This window comes from Emydura macquarii, unplaced genomic scaffold, assembly GCF_026122565.2.
Source record: "Emydura macquarii macquarii isolate MOO-44397 ecotype Brisbane River unplaced genomic scaffold, CSIRO-AGI_Emac_v2 contig_3506, whole genome shotgun sequence".
Classification (NCBI taxonomy): domain Eukaryota; kingdom Metazoa; phylum Chordata; order Testudines; family Chelidae; genus Emydura; species Emydura macquarii.
The window spans coordinates 3,684,242-3,702,201 of NW_027133643.1; the positions used below are offsets into that span (position 1 = coordinate 3,684,242).

Here is a 17,960-nt window from a genome sequence, read left to right on the forward strand (position 1 = left end):
ATATACTCTTCTAACATCTCAGTAATGGATGAAACCACAATCAACGTACATTTTGTTTACAAGGGGAAATGAAGAGGTCACACACAAAGGGAAGTGGTGACATCAGTAATAACATACAACCTTCAAGTAACACTACCCCCAGGGTGATTTCACTGGATTCGTTAATCCAGTTTATTACACACTTGGGGGGCTCCATAATGTAAAGGAATCTGTGTACCTTAATGAGTCGTTACAGGCCTGAAGGCACTTGAGTGCAGTGAGGTGATGAGGGCACTGCTTTTCCCATGCAGCCAACTTCTCTGCAGCAGCAATAGGCATTATTCCCAGTAGAAAAAATCTCAACAATGTAGGGGGCCTCCTCAGTGTTTCTAAGTCCAGTTTCTTTCTCCCAGAGTAGTTTGGCAAACCCCTTTCAGGGCAAAATAGGCAACCCCTCAGGCAGGGGGAGAGAGGAGATCACCCTTTCCCTCCGGCAGGGCTGTTGTCCTCTCGTCCCTGGTCCTTTTGACTTAGTTAGTTTTCCATTCCCCAGGTTTGCCCACTCAGAAGGCTGAACATCTCTCTCCCCCCTTTCTGTGCCCCCCCCCCCCCCCCCATTGGCGAAATGAACACATTAATCTTCCCCATCTTTCATCTACCCTGCAACAAGCTTGATTTCCTTTTTTGTCAGACTCTTTAGCCCAGGTTATATTTTGATATTAACAGATCATCCACTTTGTTTACTCAGGGTAGAAAGAGCCATTTAAAAAGCATCTTTCAGTTAAACATATTTAGTTTTATCTAAAAACAAAACTAATTTTGTTTAGCCCAATGGTTTAATGGTGGGGAGCAGCACTCCTCATCTAAAAGCTGTACTTGACACTAGTGAGCTTTATTAATATGATCACTTTTCAGCTTTTGGGTTGTGGCCCCTAGGATGATACAAGCACTATGAAAACTAAACTCTCAAATTCCAACCAGTTTCTGTCCTGCTATTACGTTGATTTATTAAGAGTCATAAAGTTAGTTTTATTTAAACACGGTTCTGAATACTATCTAGTTTTAATGATTTCTTGAGGCTCCTTGAACTTGTAAAATGGATTGGAGTCTAAAACAATGTCTTCTTCATTCTAACGAACTTTCATATAAGGAATTTGGCAGCATTCAGCAAAAGCGGCAAAGGAGCGTGAGACTGGGGGCCTCTCTTTCTGGGCATTCACTAGTTCACAAAGAATGAGATTTGGGGTCTGTTCCAGGTAATATTTGAATAGCAGTTAATACTAATTAGCACACTTACTGCCTTAAGTGAGAGGCTCAAGACTGAAAAGCCATTTAGACTGAACATCTCTCTCAATCCTAAAAATGTATCTGTTTCTGTGCTGGTATATGAAAGTGTGTGGTGTTGCTGCCCATGTTGTACTTCTGTGGAGAAATCAAAGTGCTGTCACTTTGGACAAAGCAAGTTGGAAAGTCCACGTATGTCTGAAGACTTATTTCCTGAACATCTGGGTGACTGGATCAGCTGCATCAGGATAGAGATGCATTGCAAAAGCTGTGTGGAGCTGCTTGTATCCATGATGGACACCACAATCAGCTTCTACAATGGAACCCTACAGATGGGTTTTTTTCCTATATTGAAGCAGATTCTCTTGGGGTATTTGGGTGGTCTGTTCCATGATGTAAGCTACTGCCTTGATGGAGTGTCCTTGTTTGGTGAAGATGGTTTTAAGCATGGTGAGGCGTTTCTCCTCAGAGCATATTCTGTGATATCTGAGTGCTTGGCTGTAGATAACCGATTTCTTTGTGTTTGGGGTGGTTACTGGATCTATGAAGGTAAATATGGTGGGTTTCTTGTATTGTTGATACTGATCGTGGTGTCTAGGTGTTGTGGGAGTGTTCTAAAGAGTTTGATGGATACGTGGTGACTGTTGAAGTTGTGATGAAAATCTGAGGGGGTGTAGGTAATCTGTCCAGAGGATGAAAATAGCACTGATGTATCTCAGGTATATCATTGGTTTTGTGGTGCACTTGTCCAGAAATTCTTCCTTGAGATGGCCAGTGAAGAGGCTGGAATGTTGGGGAGCCATCTTAATATCTATGGTTGTTCCCATGGCTTGGACAAAGTGTTTGTTGTTGAATGTAAAATTGTTAGAGGTGAGAAAGAAATGGATGAGTTTGGTGATGTGTTTGGGGTAGACATCTGAGCATTGTCTTGTAAATATTTGAGGCAGCCAGCAGTGTTGTCATTGTGAGGGATGTTGGTGTATTGGGAGGTGACATCCATGGTTGTTCTGAGGGAGGTTGTTAGTGTTAAGGAATTTCTGAAGGAAGCCAATTGTGTGCTGGAGGAAGCTGACCTGTTTGTGTAGTGAGTGGTTGGATGGGGATGACATCTTGAAAGAAATCTTTCTCAAACCTCCCCCTCTTCTGGCCTTCAAACATCTCCCCCAGCATTGCTAAGCTCCTTACCAGAGGCAAGCTCGTCACAGACCAGGACTCATCAACTCGAAGCAGCACTAGACACTTTCATAACAGATGCCAAACCTGCTGCCATATCTCCACTGCTATGATGATCAATACTGTCCACAACACACCTTTCAAGATCCATGGGTCCTACACATGCCTATCACAACATGTGGTGTACCTCATTCAGTGTACTAAATGCTCCAACAGCGACTATATGGGTGAAGCTGGACAATCACTACATTCTTGAATGAACTCCGACAGAAAAACAAGATAAAAACCGCATATTGCCTATGGGCGAACATTTTCCACAAAATGATCATTCCATACCTGACATCTGTCATCGTCCTCCGAGGAAACCATTCACAACACCTTCAAAAGATGAGCCAATGAGCTTAAATTCATAATTTTGCTAGACATTAAAAATCATGGTCTTTATTAAGACAATGGATATGGTTTATTACAACAATCTGCAACCCACTAGCGCCCCCCCCCCACCTTTTATCCTATTACTTCAAAGATTACAGACCCCTTCTCTTTGAATGGTCTCTTAAAATATGTGTTAACTACTTATGCTAAATAATCTGTTCCACCTTGTATTTAGCTATGATACTCTGAGAGCTCGTCTACACTTGAAATGTTGCAGCAGCAGCAGGTTTTGCTGTGCTGCTGAAGTGCTTGAGCATAGACATTACTTATGTCTATCTGTCAGTGCAGGTAATCCCTCTCTCAAGGAGGTGGTTGCCAAGTCAGTGGAAGAATTCTTCTGTCAACCTAGTACTGTCTTCGCCGGGGGTTCGATATGCTATACCGCTCAAGGGGTGTGGATTTTTCATACCCCTGAAGGATGTATCTGGGTCAGCCTAATTTTTAGTGTGGCGGGGGTGAGCCTGGAGCTTAGCCAGTCCCTGCAGCTCCCAGGTGGGGGGCCCCTGCAGCTCCAAGCTGCCATGGGGAGGCAGGTAACCCACGCGGTGGAGCTCTGAGCCTGCAGGGCAGGGATGCTGGACCACTCCTCCCTCTTCTGTCCTGCAGTAGGACCTGGGCTCTCATCCGTCAGCCCCATTTTATCATGGTTATTTTTAGTAAAAGTCAGGGACAGATCACAGTTCTGTGAATTTTTGTTTACTGCCAGTGACCTGTCCATGATTTTTACTAAAAATAGTCATGACAAAATCTTAAGTTTAATTATCAGCTTTCATATAAACTGTACCTCTGTTTTAGCATTGTTAAGCTTAGATGTAATGAGTAATAAAGAAATGAAATGTGTAAATATAGAGCAGAAAAAATTTCTTCAGTTGCTACTTGAAATGAGAGAGAATGTGTGAGACAGAAACCTAGATAGTTTCAGACCTATGTACTGCACATGCACAGGAGAAGGCTCTTGCATGGGGTGCAATTGTAAAGAAAGGACAAAGAGGGAAGGTGGTTGCTAGATGAGTTGAGGAAGGAGAATAGAGGTTTGAGTAAATCCATGGATGAGTTAAAAACCTTTTGAACTGGCTGATGAATATAGTGGGGGGCCCGCAGAGGACTGGAATACATGCTCCTTATTGTCGTCCTCCCTCAGGCACATGCAGTTGTTTTTGTGTGAACAAATGTGGAATTGAACACTTGAGTAAAGATTAATTTAAAATATCTGTCTCATTGCTTCTAATAACTCAGCATATTAGAAAACAAAGGCAAATCTTAATCACTAGTAGTACATACTAATAACTCACTGTTAATTTTGTTTAGAGACTGAAGACAAGATCTCCTGAGATTCTTCATTTGATTGTGTATTGAAGACTTATTGTTTCATATATACTTTAAAACTTGGTGTGCAATACAAAATAGAATACTATTTGCTTTGTAATGGTGCTGTAGTAAATGCTAAGTCTATCACAAAAGCAAAATATGTATATACTTAGTTAGAAAATTATGAAACCTTTGTAGAAATAACCATTGGTTTTCTCTACAGCCAAGGTGCAATCTTTTCACTTAGTATCTGGTTTAATTCTTATACTTAAATACAAACAGTGAATCTTCCCTGCCCCCCCCCCCCCCCCCCTTTGCAGTATTCAGGTTACTTCCAATTTTGTCAGTGCTTTTTATATTCTAGTAGTGTAATGATAGTGTGTGCTGCTGATGTCACTGCTTGCCTTATCTGGATTTTTGCTCTTTGTTTCACAGGGAGCTGTGATTGGTATAGACGATGAGGACGACAGCACTTTCACAATAACTGTTGATCAGAAAACCTTCCATTTCCAGGGTGAGCTGAAAGATGAGGTTCTTTCTTCTTGTAATATATCTGACTGCTGCTATCCCTCTTTCTGTTTTGGTCTTTGATGGATGATTTTAAATGTTCGGCAACTGAACTGCATGAATGAGCACCCAGGGAACGTTCTGGATTCAGAGGTGCTGCAGGTTGGGCAGAGATTTATATCTGCAGTGGTACATATGTGCTAGAAAAGACGGTATTTTTGGCAGGATTTGGTAATTAAAAATTTAAAGGATAAATCAGTCATAATGTGCTTCTGCTGATGGGTTGTGTTGGCAAAACATTGCTGATCTTCATTGGCTATATGATCAAGCCTTTCTGCACGAAGAGTCACGAGACCAGTGTGAAGGTTGCAGTTTGTGTCCGTTTGGATTTAAAACTCAGTTTTGAGGCTACTAAAGGCAGCATTTGACTTAAAGATGGATCTTTGCTTCAAGATCTGCAAGTTTGCATTCATTTCATCTGCATTTCTGTCTTGTTTGCCAATCACCATTTCTCTGCTATTAGCCTTTTAATCATATTTACTAACTCCAATGCCATCTGCCACTGCTATGTTTCGTCATTGCATGCTATGGTTCACCGGTAGAAAGGGTAAGGTACTGTATAATGGTTCTCATTACGATTGCCACAGAACCCTTAAATATCTTTAACTGCAGTACTGGTAAATTTTGTTATGATATTTTGTTCTACAGTACCTCTTTTTCTCCTGAGGTAAAGTTAAAATCATGTAGTTGTCTCTTGGGTTAAAATCTTCAACTAACATCTGTTTGTTCTCCCTTCCTCTCTCCCTCTCTTCTTCTTCTTCTCCCCCCACCCACCCCCCCGCTTCTCTGAAATGTAGAGTGATGGAAGAATTTTATTTGTAACTGTCTCATATGGAGTTGGAAAGTGTAAGCGAATCTTTCGGGAATATGTGTGTGTGCATGTGCGTTAGCATTTACCTCTGTATAAACTAGAATATTGCTATAGCCTTCATTGTACTGTATAGATTTCCAAATTAGTATTTCAAAATCAGCATGCATTTTGAATTGTTCAAATGGAATACGGGCAGTATTTGAGAATGCATTTCTATAATATCTAATGATAAACATAAATCATGCACCATGTTGTCATTGGCATATTTATTTCCTATGCTACAGTGCCTCCTAAATGATGTGGCTGTACTTTAGCTTCACTGCATTAAGCCTCATAAACATTCCCGTTAGAAAGCTATGCTGATAGCAACTCTTAACTCCTCTGTTCTCAAGGATAGCTGGTAAAACACAAGGGTAAGCTAATGCTAATGCAGATAACTGAATACAACATACTGGCATTCTTCAATCCTATAAAGCGAAGTATTTATGAATATTTCTGTATGAGAGCTTGATGCAGGTAAAGGCTGAAACCTGGAATTCTCTCATTTGCAGTTTCTAAGGAAACATCTTTTGTGCAGTTTCCTGTTGCTGTAGTTCATCTGCGGTATCGTTTCCCTATGGAGGGGAATGAAACCACTTGAGAGAAAACTGTCATTTGATACAAATATTAGTTTAGCTTATGATAAACGATCTTTAGTAGGCTATTTAAACATTTTCTCCATAAGTACTAATTCTTTCATTCATATTCACCTATGTAGATATCCATGCTTTAGAACTTTAGGACATTGAAAAATACATGTAAATTTTAAACTATTATCTTGCTTGTTTGTTTTCTAATTTAGGATCTATGTCCAATACAGCAATTTCTATATCAGAACAGCTTTTTAAAAGTGCTTACATTAATTGTGAAGACTGATACTTGCCCTATAGCCAGCAAATTGTGCTAATGCTAGAAAAAATATCAGTGTACATTGTTTCTGTATTTTCAATTTACAGTAAAGATTGAAATGCTGAATTAAAAGTATCTCAGTGTAAAGGTCTGTTAGGTGTAGAAAAACAGTCACTGGTCAAGGGCTGAATCTTTCCCATCCTGTGCTTTAGGTGCGGTTTTTCTGATGAGTGTTAATGGAATTCCATGTTTGGGGGAAGGAGGATGAAACTTTTTTTTGCCGCCTGGGCAGGCTGACTTTTAATTTGTAATATGGTAATTGTTTGAAGCTCTATCTGTGTTTTGGAAAGTTAAAAATGTCCAGAGAGCTAGGTGAAAGTGTACAAGGTAGGTGAGACAGTCAAAGATACATGATAAATTGCAGAGCTGTGATCAGTTTGTCATGTAGCTATTACCTCCACATGTTGCATGTATGCGTGCGTTTGTGTGTTGGACCAGATTTTCAATAGTGCTAAGCATCCAGCAACTCCCACTGAAACCAGTGGGAGGTATTAAGACATTTTTTAAGCTTGGCAGTGGTTAGCTGGGCACTGGCTCCTGCAAAGACTGCCAACCTGGCTTTTTCTGACAGCCACAGATCCTCGCCACAGCACTCCTTAGTGGCTATCTGAGTGCTGGAAACTGGTTAGTTACATAAATCATAAAACACTCTTGGATTAGCCACTTTCGGGTCTGGTCCTGGAGTACACAAAAAGCAAGTGGCTGCTTTGTGCCTGATGGAAAGGGCACTTGAAAGCTTTGTAAATCATGGTCTGACAATATTTTCCTCTTCAGCCCCAGGACTAGAGGGAGGAACAATAAATTCTGTGATGACCCCATCCCAACCTCCAACAGCAGGGCCTTACTGAAAGTTATCCTAGTGTCCTCTCCTCATTCTAATCTTTTAGTGTCTCCTTGTGTGGAAGCCATTCCAAACCCTTGATCATCTTTGTTGCCCTTCTCTGAACCTTTTCCAGTTCCACTATGTCCTTTTTTGAGACGTGGCCACCAGAATTGGACACAGTATATAAGGTAGTGGCATTCTGATGTTTTCTGTCTTATTTTCTATCCTTTTCCTAATCATTCCTAACATACTGTTAGCCTTTTTGACCACTACTGTGCATTGAGCAGAACTTTTCAGAGAACTATTCACAGTGACTCCAAAACGTTTCTTGGGTAGTAATAGCTAATTTAGAGCCCATCATTTTGTATGTATAGTTGGGATTATTTTTTCCAATGTGCATTACTTCGGGCTTATTAACGTTGAATTTCATCTGCTATTTTGCTGCCCAGTTACACAGTTTTGTGAGCTTGCTCTGTAACTCTTCACATTCTGCTTTGAACTTAATACAATCTTGACTAATTTTGTATCATCTGCAAACTTTGCCACTTTGCTGTTCACTCCCTTTGGTAGATCATAAATGAATATGTTGAACAGCACAGGTCTAACTAAGTACAGATACTTGGGGGGACCCTGCTGTTCACCTCTCTCCATTGTGAAAACTGACTATTTATTCCCACGCTTTGTTTCCTGCTTTTTTAACCAGTTACGAATCCACGAGCAAATCTTCTCTCTCATCCCATGGCTTCTTAGTTTCCTTAAGAGCCTTTAGTGAGTGACCTTGTCAAAGGTTTTCTGAAAATCTAAGTATGCTATATCGACTTCAACATCCTTATACACACACTTGCTGCCACCCTCAAAGAATTGTCAATAGATTGGTGAGGCATGACTTCTGTTTACAAAAGCCATGTTGACTCTTCCTCCAACAAATAATGTTTGTGTCTGATAATTCTGTTTTTTACTGTAGTTTCTACCAATTTGCCCACTACTGAAGTTAGACTCTCTGGCTTGTAATTGCTAGGATCGCTGCTAGAGCTGTTTTCTAAACATTGGTATTATATTAGCTATTTTCCAGTCATCTGGTACAGAGATTGATTTTAGTGATAAGTTACATACTAGCATTATTAGTTATGCAATTTCATATTTGAGTACCTTTGGGTCTATTTGAATAACATCTGCTCCTGATGATTTATTACTGTTTAGTGCATCAAGTTGTTCTAAAACATCTTTTATTGACACATCAATTTGGGACACTACTTCAGCTTTGTTGTGCAAAAAGAATAGTGGAGGATGGCCCCTTGAATCTTGGTTTCCTTCTGGGGGGTTCAGCTGGTCATGTGGGCTATCTGTGGCCTGGGCAAGACTATTGTCTGTGATCTACTGTATTTTCTTGTTACTGCAGGTGTGTAGATGTCAAGGGATTGCAATGTTGCACAGGAGTCTTTGAGTAAGTGAAGGGGACCCATCCATACTATCACTGAATAATTTGGAGGTCTCAAAGGAAAGGTCTTCAACAGTGTTTAGTACTTCCTGGGGATGCCAGAGAACTGTAGCCAAATGCTTGTTACATGACTACAGCCATAGCCATAGAGCATGCAGCATTGAATGGAGCCTTAAGAGAAGCCTTAGCTATTGTCTGAACTTCCATTATGAGGGCTTGGAATGGTTCTTTCTGGTCTTGTGGCAGTTGTTCAATAAAATATGAAAAGTTAGAATAATCTTTGAAATCATATTTTGCCGTAAGAGTTTGGTAATTAGCTACGCTGAACTGCAGTGGACAGTCTTGTCAAAACAACCTTGGTTGAGGGTTATGAACTGTTTCCTATCACGGATCCTATGTTGCACTGAACACAGCCTCTTCCCCACATGTGGATCGTTTCTCCAATTTCTTCCCTTCCTGGAAGCTCATCACTTTGGACAGATGGCTCCTGGAGGTGATTTCAACAGGTTGCTCCATCCAGTTCAGCTCCATCCCATACCAATTCCTGCCCACCCTCTTCAGGGACTCTTCACCTCTTCTTAAGGCAGGAGGTACAATCTCTTCTCTGAGATTCAGGATGCATCTTATAACCTGTTACAGAACCTTGGGTTGCATCCCTCTTCTAATGTGATTTGCTTATTTTATCAGAGCTCAAGCTACCTTTGAAATCATACCCATCACAGACATCTGGAAGGCCACCACCTAGTCTTCACTGCACGCCTTTTCCCAATGCTATGCTCTTGTGCCTGTTTCCAGAGTCAACACAGCTTTGAGTGAAGTTCTATGGCCATACTGAATCCACCACCTCGATGCTGTCCTTTGTAATCAAAGTAGTGCTCTGGAATCTCCTGAAGTGGAGCACCTATAAGGATAATTCAAAGGAGGAGAGGTTTCTTACCTTGTATGGTAACTGGAGTTCAAGATGTTTTGTCACTAGGGGTTCTCCATTATCCACCCTCCCTTCCCTCTGTTTGAGTCTTTGTCTGGACTTTGTGGTTAAGAAGGAACTGTAGCAGCAGTGGGTCCACCCTTGCCTACATAATTTTGCATCAGAGCACAAAGATGCATAGGGTGTGGACCAGCGGACACTGCTGAGGAAAATCTGATTGAGAGTGCACTGGTATATGCACATCCTGAAATGGAGCACCCATGGGGACAAAACATCTCAAACTACAGTTACTATAGAAGGTAAACAACCTCTCTTTCTGTGTATTCAGTCTAGAGATTCAACCAAGATGTTTACAAGGCTTATCTTAATGTCAGAGACATCCATCTATTTGAAGCTTTCTCCTAGATATTTTGACAGTTTCTCTGCAATGGTTTTAATTGCAAGGTTCTATAGGGGTATACTGATTACACTATAATACAGGTTTTTCTGGCTGAAAAGCTTTTTGTTTACAGGCTTTTATAACTTTTAAATACTATTTGGATGAAACTTCTAACAGTAGCAAAATATTTTGATATAATTTGTTAAAATTCTATATGGCTGTATCAGAAAAGGGTACATGTGGTTCAGTTTTCACCATTTAACTCTAAATATTGTTGACATCCCCCGCCTCTTTTTTGCACTTGAACAGCTTTTATTAAAAACTTTAGGATTGAATGGACTTGGTGATTAAATTGCATGTTGCATATACCAATTGAATATAGATTAAAAGTAAATATAAACTCTTTTCCATAGAGGGAGGAAAAGACATTTGCTAGATATTCACATTAATAAAAAATGTGCTATGGTAGTTACTGATGGATTAAAATAAACTATGCATTGTTACATAGTCTTGGGCTATGTCTAGACCAGGGGTGAGGAACGTCCGGCCTGCGGGCCATATACGGCCCGCGAAATGATTTGGTCCCGCCCGCGGGAGGCCGTTTAAGGCCCGCGAAATCATTTGGTCTGGACCTGGCGGCGGGGGGGAAATTCGGCGGCAGCGCGGTTCCGTTGGGGGGGAGTGCCCGCCGCTGAAACCCTGCTGCCGATTGTCCCTTTTCGGCGGCGGGGGGAGTTCGGCGGCAGGCACTGCCCCCCACGAAACCCCGCCGCCGCCGTGAAACCGCGCCACCGCCGAATTCTCCCCCGCCGCCAGGGCCACCATCAGGCCCTTGACATAAAAAAGGTTCCCCACCCCTGGTCTAGACTGACGGTGGCAAATTCGCTGCCATCAGATCGATTTATTCGGATTGATTGAGCGGAAGTGGAGACCTGCTCAATCGACCTGGAAATCAACACTATTAATCCATCCCCGCCAAGTGGAGTAACACTGCGTCAATGGGAGCGCATTTCCCGTTGGCACAGCAAACTGAAGACATTGTGGTAAGTAGGAGTTCAGAAGTCAACGGGAGATGATATGCAAGCTACGTAGAGTAGCTTGCGTATCTCCTGTCAACTGCCGCCGAATTTGGTGGCAAGTATAGACATAATCTCAATGTCCCTTCCAGATATTTCTGAAGGATTTTCCATTCAGGACCCAAGTTTTCACAGGAAAATGTTTTGGTACTTATTTTAAAAACATTCTAAAGGGGAATGTATCTTAGTGTTTATCAGTGATTTTGGAAAAAAAAGAATTCTTGCTGGTTAAATTTTCAGAAGAGAGACAAATTGGAGTGGTAAGGAATAAGAATAAGTCCATGCAAAAGAGCAGTGTGAATCATGGTGGTAAGCTGGGTTCACTTGAACATCCATTTTATACATCCTGGATCCAAGAATGTAGTTCAAAGGACAGAGAGCATAGATAAATTAACCATGAACACCTCAGGTGATGATTTGACCAAGAGAGCAAATGTGATCTTTGGACATATGAGCACGGGAGTTTCTAATAGAAGTAAAGAGGTGGTGCTACTTTTTTAAGTGAGACCATAATTGGAATACTATGTCCAGTACTGTGTCAACAATTGAAAATGAAGTTGACAAGTTGGAAAGTGTTCAGAAAAGAACTAAAAAAAATAATGATTTGAGGTATGGAAAACCTGATTTACAGTGAGAGAATAAAGAAGCTCAGTCTGTTTACTGAAACAAAGAGAAAGTTAAGAGGGTACTTGATCATTATGTAAGTATCTACACAGGGAATATATTTCTTAATAGTACATGGTTCTTAAATCTAGCAGAAAAATATATATGAGCCAGTGGTAAAAAGCTGAAGCTACACAATTCAGACAAAAATAAGGTGCACATTTGTAAGTGAAAGTAACTAATCATTGGACTATCTTACCTAGGGATGTGATGGATTCTCCCTCGCTTGATTTAATTAAACCAAGATGGGATGTCTTTCTTAAAGAGATGCTCTAGTTCAAACAACCAAGTTGTGAGTTTGCTGCAGGAATTACTTAGTGAAATTCTTTGGTTTGTTATCTAGGAGGTCAGACTTAGATGACCATAATGATTCCTTCTTGCTTAAATCTGTGTCTCATCAGAGGTCAGGGAGGAGGTAGTTGCCTTCATAGTCTGATTGTTTAAAAATCGTTATAAATGTCAGTATTGTGGACAACTGGGGATGCTAGAAACTGTTCTTACTCTGAACCAGGTTTTCCTCTTTTTACTGTGCAGTAATGTGTACTAGATTAGTAAATGAGACTCAATTTACTATACATAATATATAGCCTTCTATTCTTTTTTTCACTAAATTCTGAGAATTTGTACTCTGAGGCTTTGTCTACACTCAGAAAATGACCTATGGCTGTTAACAGGTGTGAAACTTGGGTCCCTCCTGGCCAACCTTTTCAGTAGATGATTAAAACTGTTTTAGCTGTTCGGGTTGATGGGTCTAAACCACAACACCTTTGGGGGTCTAGCAAGCTTTCTCTAGTGAGTGTTCCCGGACTACATTAGTAGCAAAACCTTTTTTTAAACACAACCAAGGAAGAGTGGGTAGGGAGGAGCACTAATCAAATAGCAGTAAATTCTTCAGCCCTGTAACAAGGCTGGACAATCCACTACCTTTTTCCAGTTGGTGCTGCCCACGCCAGGACCCCCAACACACGTGTGTGTACACACACTCACCCACCCCTGCACTATGAGCCTGTCCAGAGCTGAGCCTCGAGAAGGGAGCAGTGCGGACAACCACCTCTACATCCAGTTTAGTTGTAATCTGATACACAGAAACACCCATGCACGTGCGCCTCAGCACAATGCTTTTCATCACTGCTATCATGCTAAAGTGAAATTTTCAAGCAGAGTTCAGGGATTCTGCACAATTATGACTTGTACTGTACTATACAGTTTCTTCTAGACCATTAAATTCCTTGTATTCTGATGACTTTTGAGTATCTGCATAATCACTTGTGTAATAATTTTTTTCTAGCCATAGTGTGAATGTGCAACCTTTACTATGGCTCCTGCAGTTTGTTGTTAGCAAAATGGCCATACTGGCTCCTCACTCTCTGCAATTCAAGTAGCAGAATTCCAAAATTCACATGACAGTAGGGAAGAGCAAAGAATATGGGGCCATCAAATTGCTGACTGGGTGATGGGATTTTTTTTTTTTTTTTTTAAAGTACTCTCTCTTCTCTCATCTCTGCAGATCAACCAGAATTCTTTCGCCATATAGTTTATATGAGTTCCCCAAACAAAATAAGCTTTACCATCAAAAGGACACCCATTTGTCAGTATAACTAAGTCTACACGAAGGCTTTTGCTGGGATAGCCATAATGGTTAGGTATGGGATTCCCTATCCACTACCTTGACCACCAGAGCTATGCTAGCAAAATTTGTAAGTCCACCCTTGCTAGAAAAGTAGTATTTTTCTTGTTTAATGTGTTCCCATATTTAACTAGGAGGGAGAGCCCATGGTTATCTCAATGCAGTAAATATATATGACACACACATCAAAGGAACTCTAGGGAGCTTTGTTGACCCATAGGGATGGTACGTGGCAACAAGGTGGAGAGAAGGGAAGTAAGTGTGGCTAGGACCGTTTAACTTTTAACAGGTAAAAAAATAATTTCAGCAGTTTGACCATCCTTTTTAGTGACTTTCCTTTTTTTCCACTTAAAACTGGAATAATGAAAAAGTCTGAATAGCAGGAATAACTTGAGTATTTCCTGTTAATTCAGTAATAACTATAACTTGGACTAATTCGTAAAGGTCAAGATTTTGGCCTTTGGCTTCGGATTTGATTCAGCGCAAAAGGTATCTCCTACTAAGTTGATGTTCTCTTCAGTGTATATACATTTTGTGTACGTTTGAAAGTATTCCTCTGGATTATCTAGTATAGAATAACACAGAGTTCTTCAACTGATGGTCTCTATATGGATTCCAAACATGGATGTGCATGCACGCCATACTCTGTAGCTGAAAGGCTTTTTAGCAATGTCCATTGACCTGCTTGTACGTCGTGCATTCCCTCATGCTCACAGCTGAGGGTATAATAGACTGTGCTGCTCCACGCCTCTCCAGTTCCCTCTTGCTGCCGCATGGCTGGATTCGGAACTCCTGTTCCTTAATGCTTTCAGCTCTACTAAGGGAGTGATTTTTCCTGTCTGTTTCTCTTGTATATAGTTGTTCTTAGTGTGATATATCTGTAATTACCAGTAGATAGTTACTGTAGTTTTTTGCCATGTTTGGGGGAGCCCCTTCTCCCCCTGAGGACTATGCCCTGAGTTCCTGGCTTCAAGTACTGTGCCTCTTGCCCGCACTCATTTTAGGTGAGGGACAAGCACCAGCGCTGCCTGTACTACCTTGGTGAGGCCCACACTGCCGCATGCTGTGCTATCTGTAAGTGGTTCCCGCCTCGAACGTGGGAGGCTCAAGAATTTCGCCTCTCGGAAGCTCTTGATTGAGGAGGCCATGCGCCCATAGGTGCATTTGGATCCAGAACCGACAGTGCACCGCCCATCACTGATGGCCAGCTGTCCTCTGAGCACTGCCCAGGCACCGGATCTGATGGTACTGAGACAGCCAGCTAAGCTCCACCATGACAGAAAAAAGAATGGACATGGGCATAAGAGCAGATCCCCATCCAAGACTGCTCAAAAACGCAGCATTTCCTCCCTGAGCCACACCAGGTCGGATGAGAAGTCGTGCGTCGATCTAGTCACCAGACCAGCTCCCAAATTACTATGGGTAGAGGGTAAGAAGAAATGGAAGTGGGATCCGCCAGTATCAGCGGCTGCCCCAGTGACCGCACCAACTCCTTCACCGGTGCATCTCCCACGGGCACTGCCTGGACCCTCGGGTTTGTCTTGTGCATCCCTGCACATTCCTGGCCACCTGGAACCACTGCTATCAACAGAGGAGCTACTTCTCCCATACCCACACTCCCTCATCCTCTATGGCCCTACGCACACCACTGTCCTGCCATCTGCAGTGGATGAACCACTACTGCTGCCTCCGGAGCAGCGTCTCCCCTTGCTGCATCTCAGCCCTCCAGTGCGGTCAGCAACTCCGTTGCTAGAATTGTCCTTGGAGTCCGAGGGCTTCTCATAGTGGGAACCCTTTTTCTCACCTGCCCCCCGTCGGAGTCCAGACTCGTGCTGCAGACTGCTATGTCCCTCAGCCTACGACCCTGCTTTGGAACCATAATACTGCTGCCCATGAGGCCCACCCATGCACAGAGATCCTTACCGCTGGCCCTACTGGCCACCATGGGATCCCTATTGAGGGCACCAGGCCTCATCAGTTGCCTTGTACCAACTGTTCCCCATTTGTCCTCCAGCGCCGTCAGTTTGAGGAGGAGGAGGAGGAAGAGGTGGACCCAGAACCGCTGGTTTCCACGGTGGCCTCTTCATCTCCGGACGAGGCCCTCATTCCTGCCTCACTATCCCCACCAGATGACCACCGCCAATATCAAGAATTATTACAGCAGGGGGCGATGGATCTGGGGATTCTGTTGGAGGAGATCCAGAACATGCAATACCAGCTCCTGGACATCTTCCAACCTCAGGGACCATCTCAGGTGGATCTTTCCATCAATGATGCCATCCTATAACTGGCACAATCAGTGTGGTATACCCCTGCCTCCTGTGCCCCCACTTCCAAGCTGGCAAAGAGAAGGTACTTCATCCCTGCTCAGGGAGCGGAGTTCCTTTTTACCCACCCATCTCCCAATTCCTTGGTGGTCCATGCAGCAGCAGTACGAGCCTGCCAAAACCCTCAGAAATCCACTCCTTCGGACAGAATGGCAAAAAAGATGGACCTGCTGTGCCAGAAGCTTATTCCCTCTTGGGGCTCCAGTAATGGGTTGCCAACTATCAGGCTTTTCTGTTAAATGTGACTTTGGGAATTACTGACTGGAGAGAGAGAGAGAGAGAGCAGTGGAACTGTGCTGTAAAATGACTGTCCTATCGTTATCTTCTTTTTATTTTGCATGCTGCGGTTTTATGGTTAAAATGCCCTTTTACCATTTTAAACAGTCCTGCATCTATGTCACAGCCATGAAATAGCCCTTTGACCATATCACAGTGAGATCTGACTTTTTCCACCTTATCTGGCACCGGGTGTGAAATAATTTTTCCACTGAAGTCAATGGGAGTTTTACCATTGACTTGAGTGGACCCTTATTTTTACCCCAAGAGTGTGTCTATGTTTAAAATAAACATGGTTTGATCTTGCTAGAGTAAAGAATGCAGGAACTCCCATAAAGTCTGTGGGGAATTTTGCCTGAATAAATAATATATAATTAGTCCCATTGACTCTATGGGTGGAATAGATCTCTCTCTCTCTCACACACACACACACCCCTCCCCCAATTAGGGAGACTGCATTACTTACAGATAGCTCAGCCAATTGATAAGGAGGTCAAAATGAATGAACATAAAACTTGCATTTCTCCGTAAGAGACCATGTGGTTTTTTAGAATGGTGATTTTTTTTAGAACTAATTCTTTAGTTTTTCCTTTTCATATTCATGTGCTGCTGCTTTTTTGCAGTGATGCTCATTTTGAGATGGTGGGTTTGTGCATCATGTCGTCATGTACTTCTGTTTATGACCTAATGCTAGCTGTAAATGCTGTGTAATCTAGAAGAAATATTGAACTGTTTTTATCTCACGTTTGGATGCCATCAGGCTATGCTAGGAAAAATACTCTGTTTTGTGCAAATACTCACATTCCACATACATGTTATATAAACATACATAATCTCTTGTCACTGACAAAGTAAACAAAGTACTAGAATACAATGGTGAATCTGAAGATAAAACTACTGAATCATTCTGCAGTGTTCTGGGAAAAGGATACCAGGTGAGAGTGTTCATAAGCCAAAAGAAATGTGACCTGTTCTTTATCTTTCCTTTTATCATTTATTTAACTTCATCAAATAAAAACCCCACTTCTTCTTTTTTTGTATTCCCCTCATGTCTGACTCCGCCCTTGCTGTGCCTGCATTTCCTGATGCCTGGCTGAATCAGTGCTTCTGAGACAGCCTCTTTTGTTTGGACTGACAAGGATCATGGTTTCTGATTATGGGTTTGTTTTCTTGTTTTTTCATTTTTTTCTCTTTCAACTTTTTCTACTGTTAAAGTGGCTGTACATTTTTCCTTCTGACTTAATTTTCCTTTCTTCTTCATCTCTTCCTCTTGAGATGGGAGGAAGTGGCAGAGGGTGAATTTCAGATTGACGTAATACATAGAGGAAAAATAAAAGGCAACTTTTAAAATAGGCTGTAATAGGCCAGCTGTGGGTTTTTCTTTACTGTGTAGACATACATACCCTTTGACACACCTGAGATGTCACAATAGATTACTTGCTATAGATGTACTGTAGATACAAATGAGGCATATGCTGAAAAGACTTAAACATAGTGGAACAAATCCCAGTGTTACATCAATGCTAGTTCTATTGCTAATGAGTTGAAGAATGCTCCATTGAGCTAATCATGGTAATGTGATATGTTTCAACTATTATGATTGGCTCTATTTTGTTGACTGCAATAATCAGGAATGTGAGGGTGGATTTACCAGACTTTATGTACAAACTTCACTAGCAAATCTTAATGGGAAAAATGTAGTTAATAACTGTGATGGATTATGTTCAAAATGAGACCAGCAAATTGACCATAATTGCTGAACTGTCTGGGTCTGATTTTTTTTGTCTGTATTTTGTGCCTAGTTGACATTCAGTGTATGCTGAGGTTAGTCAGTCTGGACAACTGTCAGGTTAATCAGCTGGACTCTAAGAGCCTTATACACTGTGAAGATTATTGTAGTCAGAGTATATATTCAGTT

General features: G+C 41.8%; 1 protein-coding gene across 1 annotated transcript in view; it reads left to right on the top strand.

The window, feature by feature from the left end:
* The window catches only part of OSBPL9 (oxysterol binding protein like 9), a 124,913-nt gene that overhangs the window by 18,064 nt on the left and 88,889 nt on the right, over nucleotides 1-17,960 (top strand). Inside the window, exon 3 of the mRNA XM_067535455.1 lies at nucleotides 4,615-4,693. Coding sequence (XP_067391556.1) covers nucleotides 4,615-4,693 — 79 coding nt within the window. The remainder of the gene's footprint in view (nucleotides 1-4,614; nucleotides 4,694-17,960) is intronic.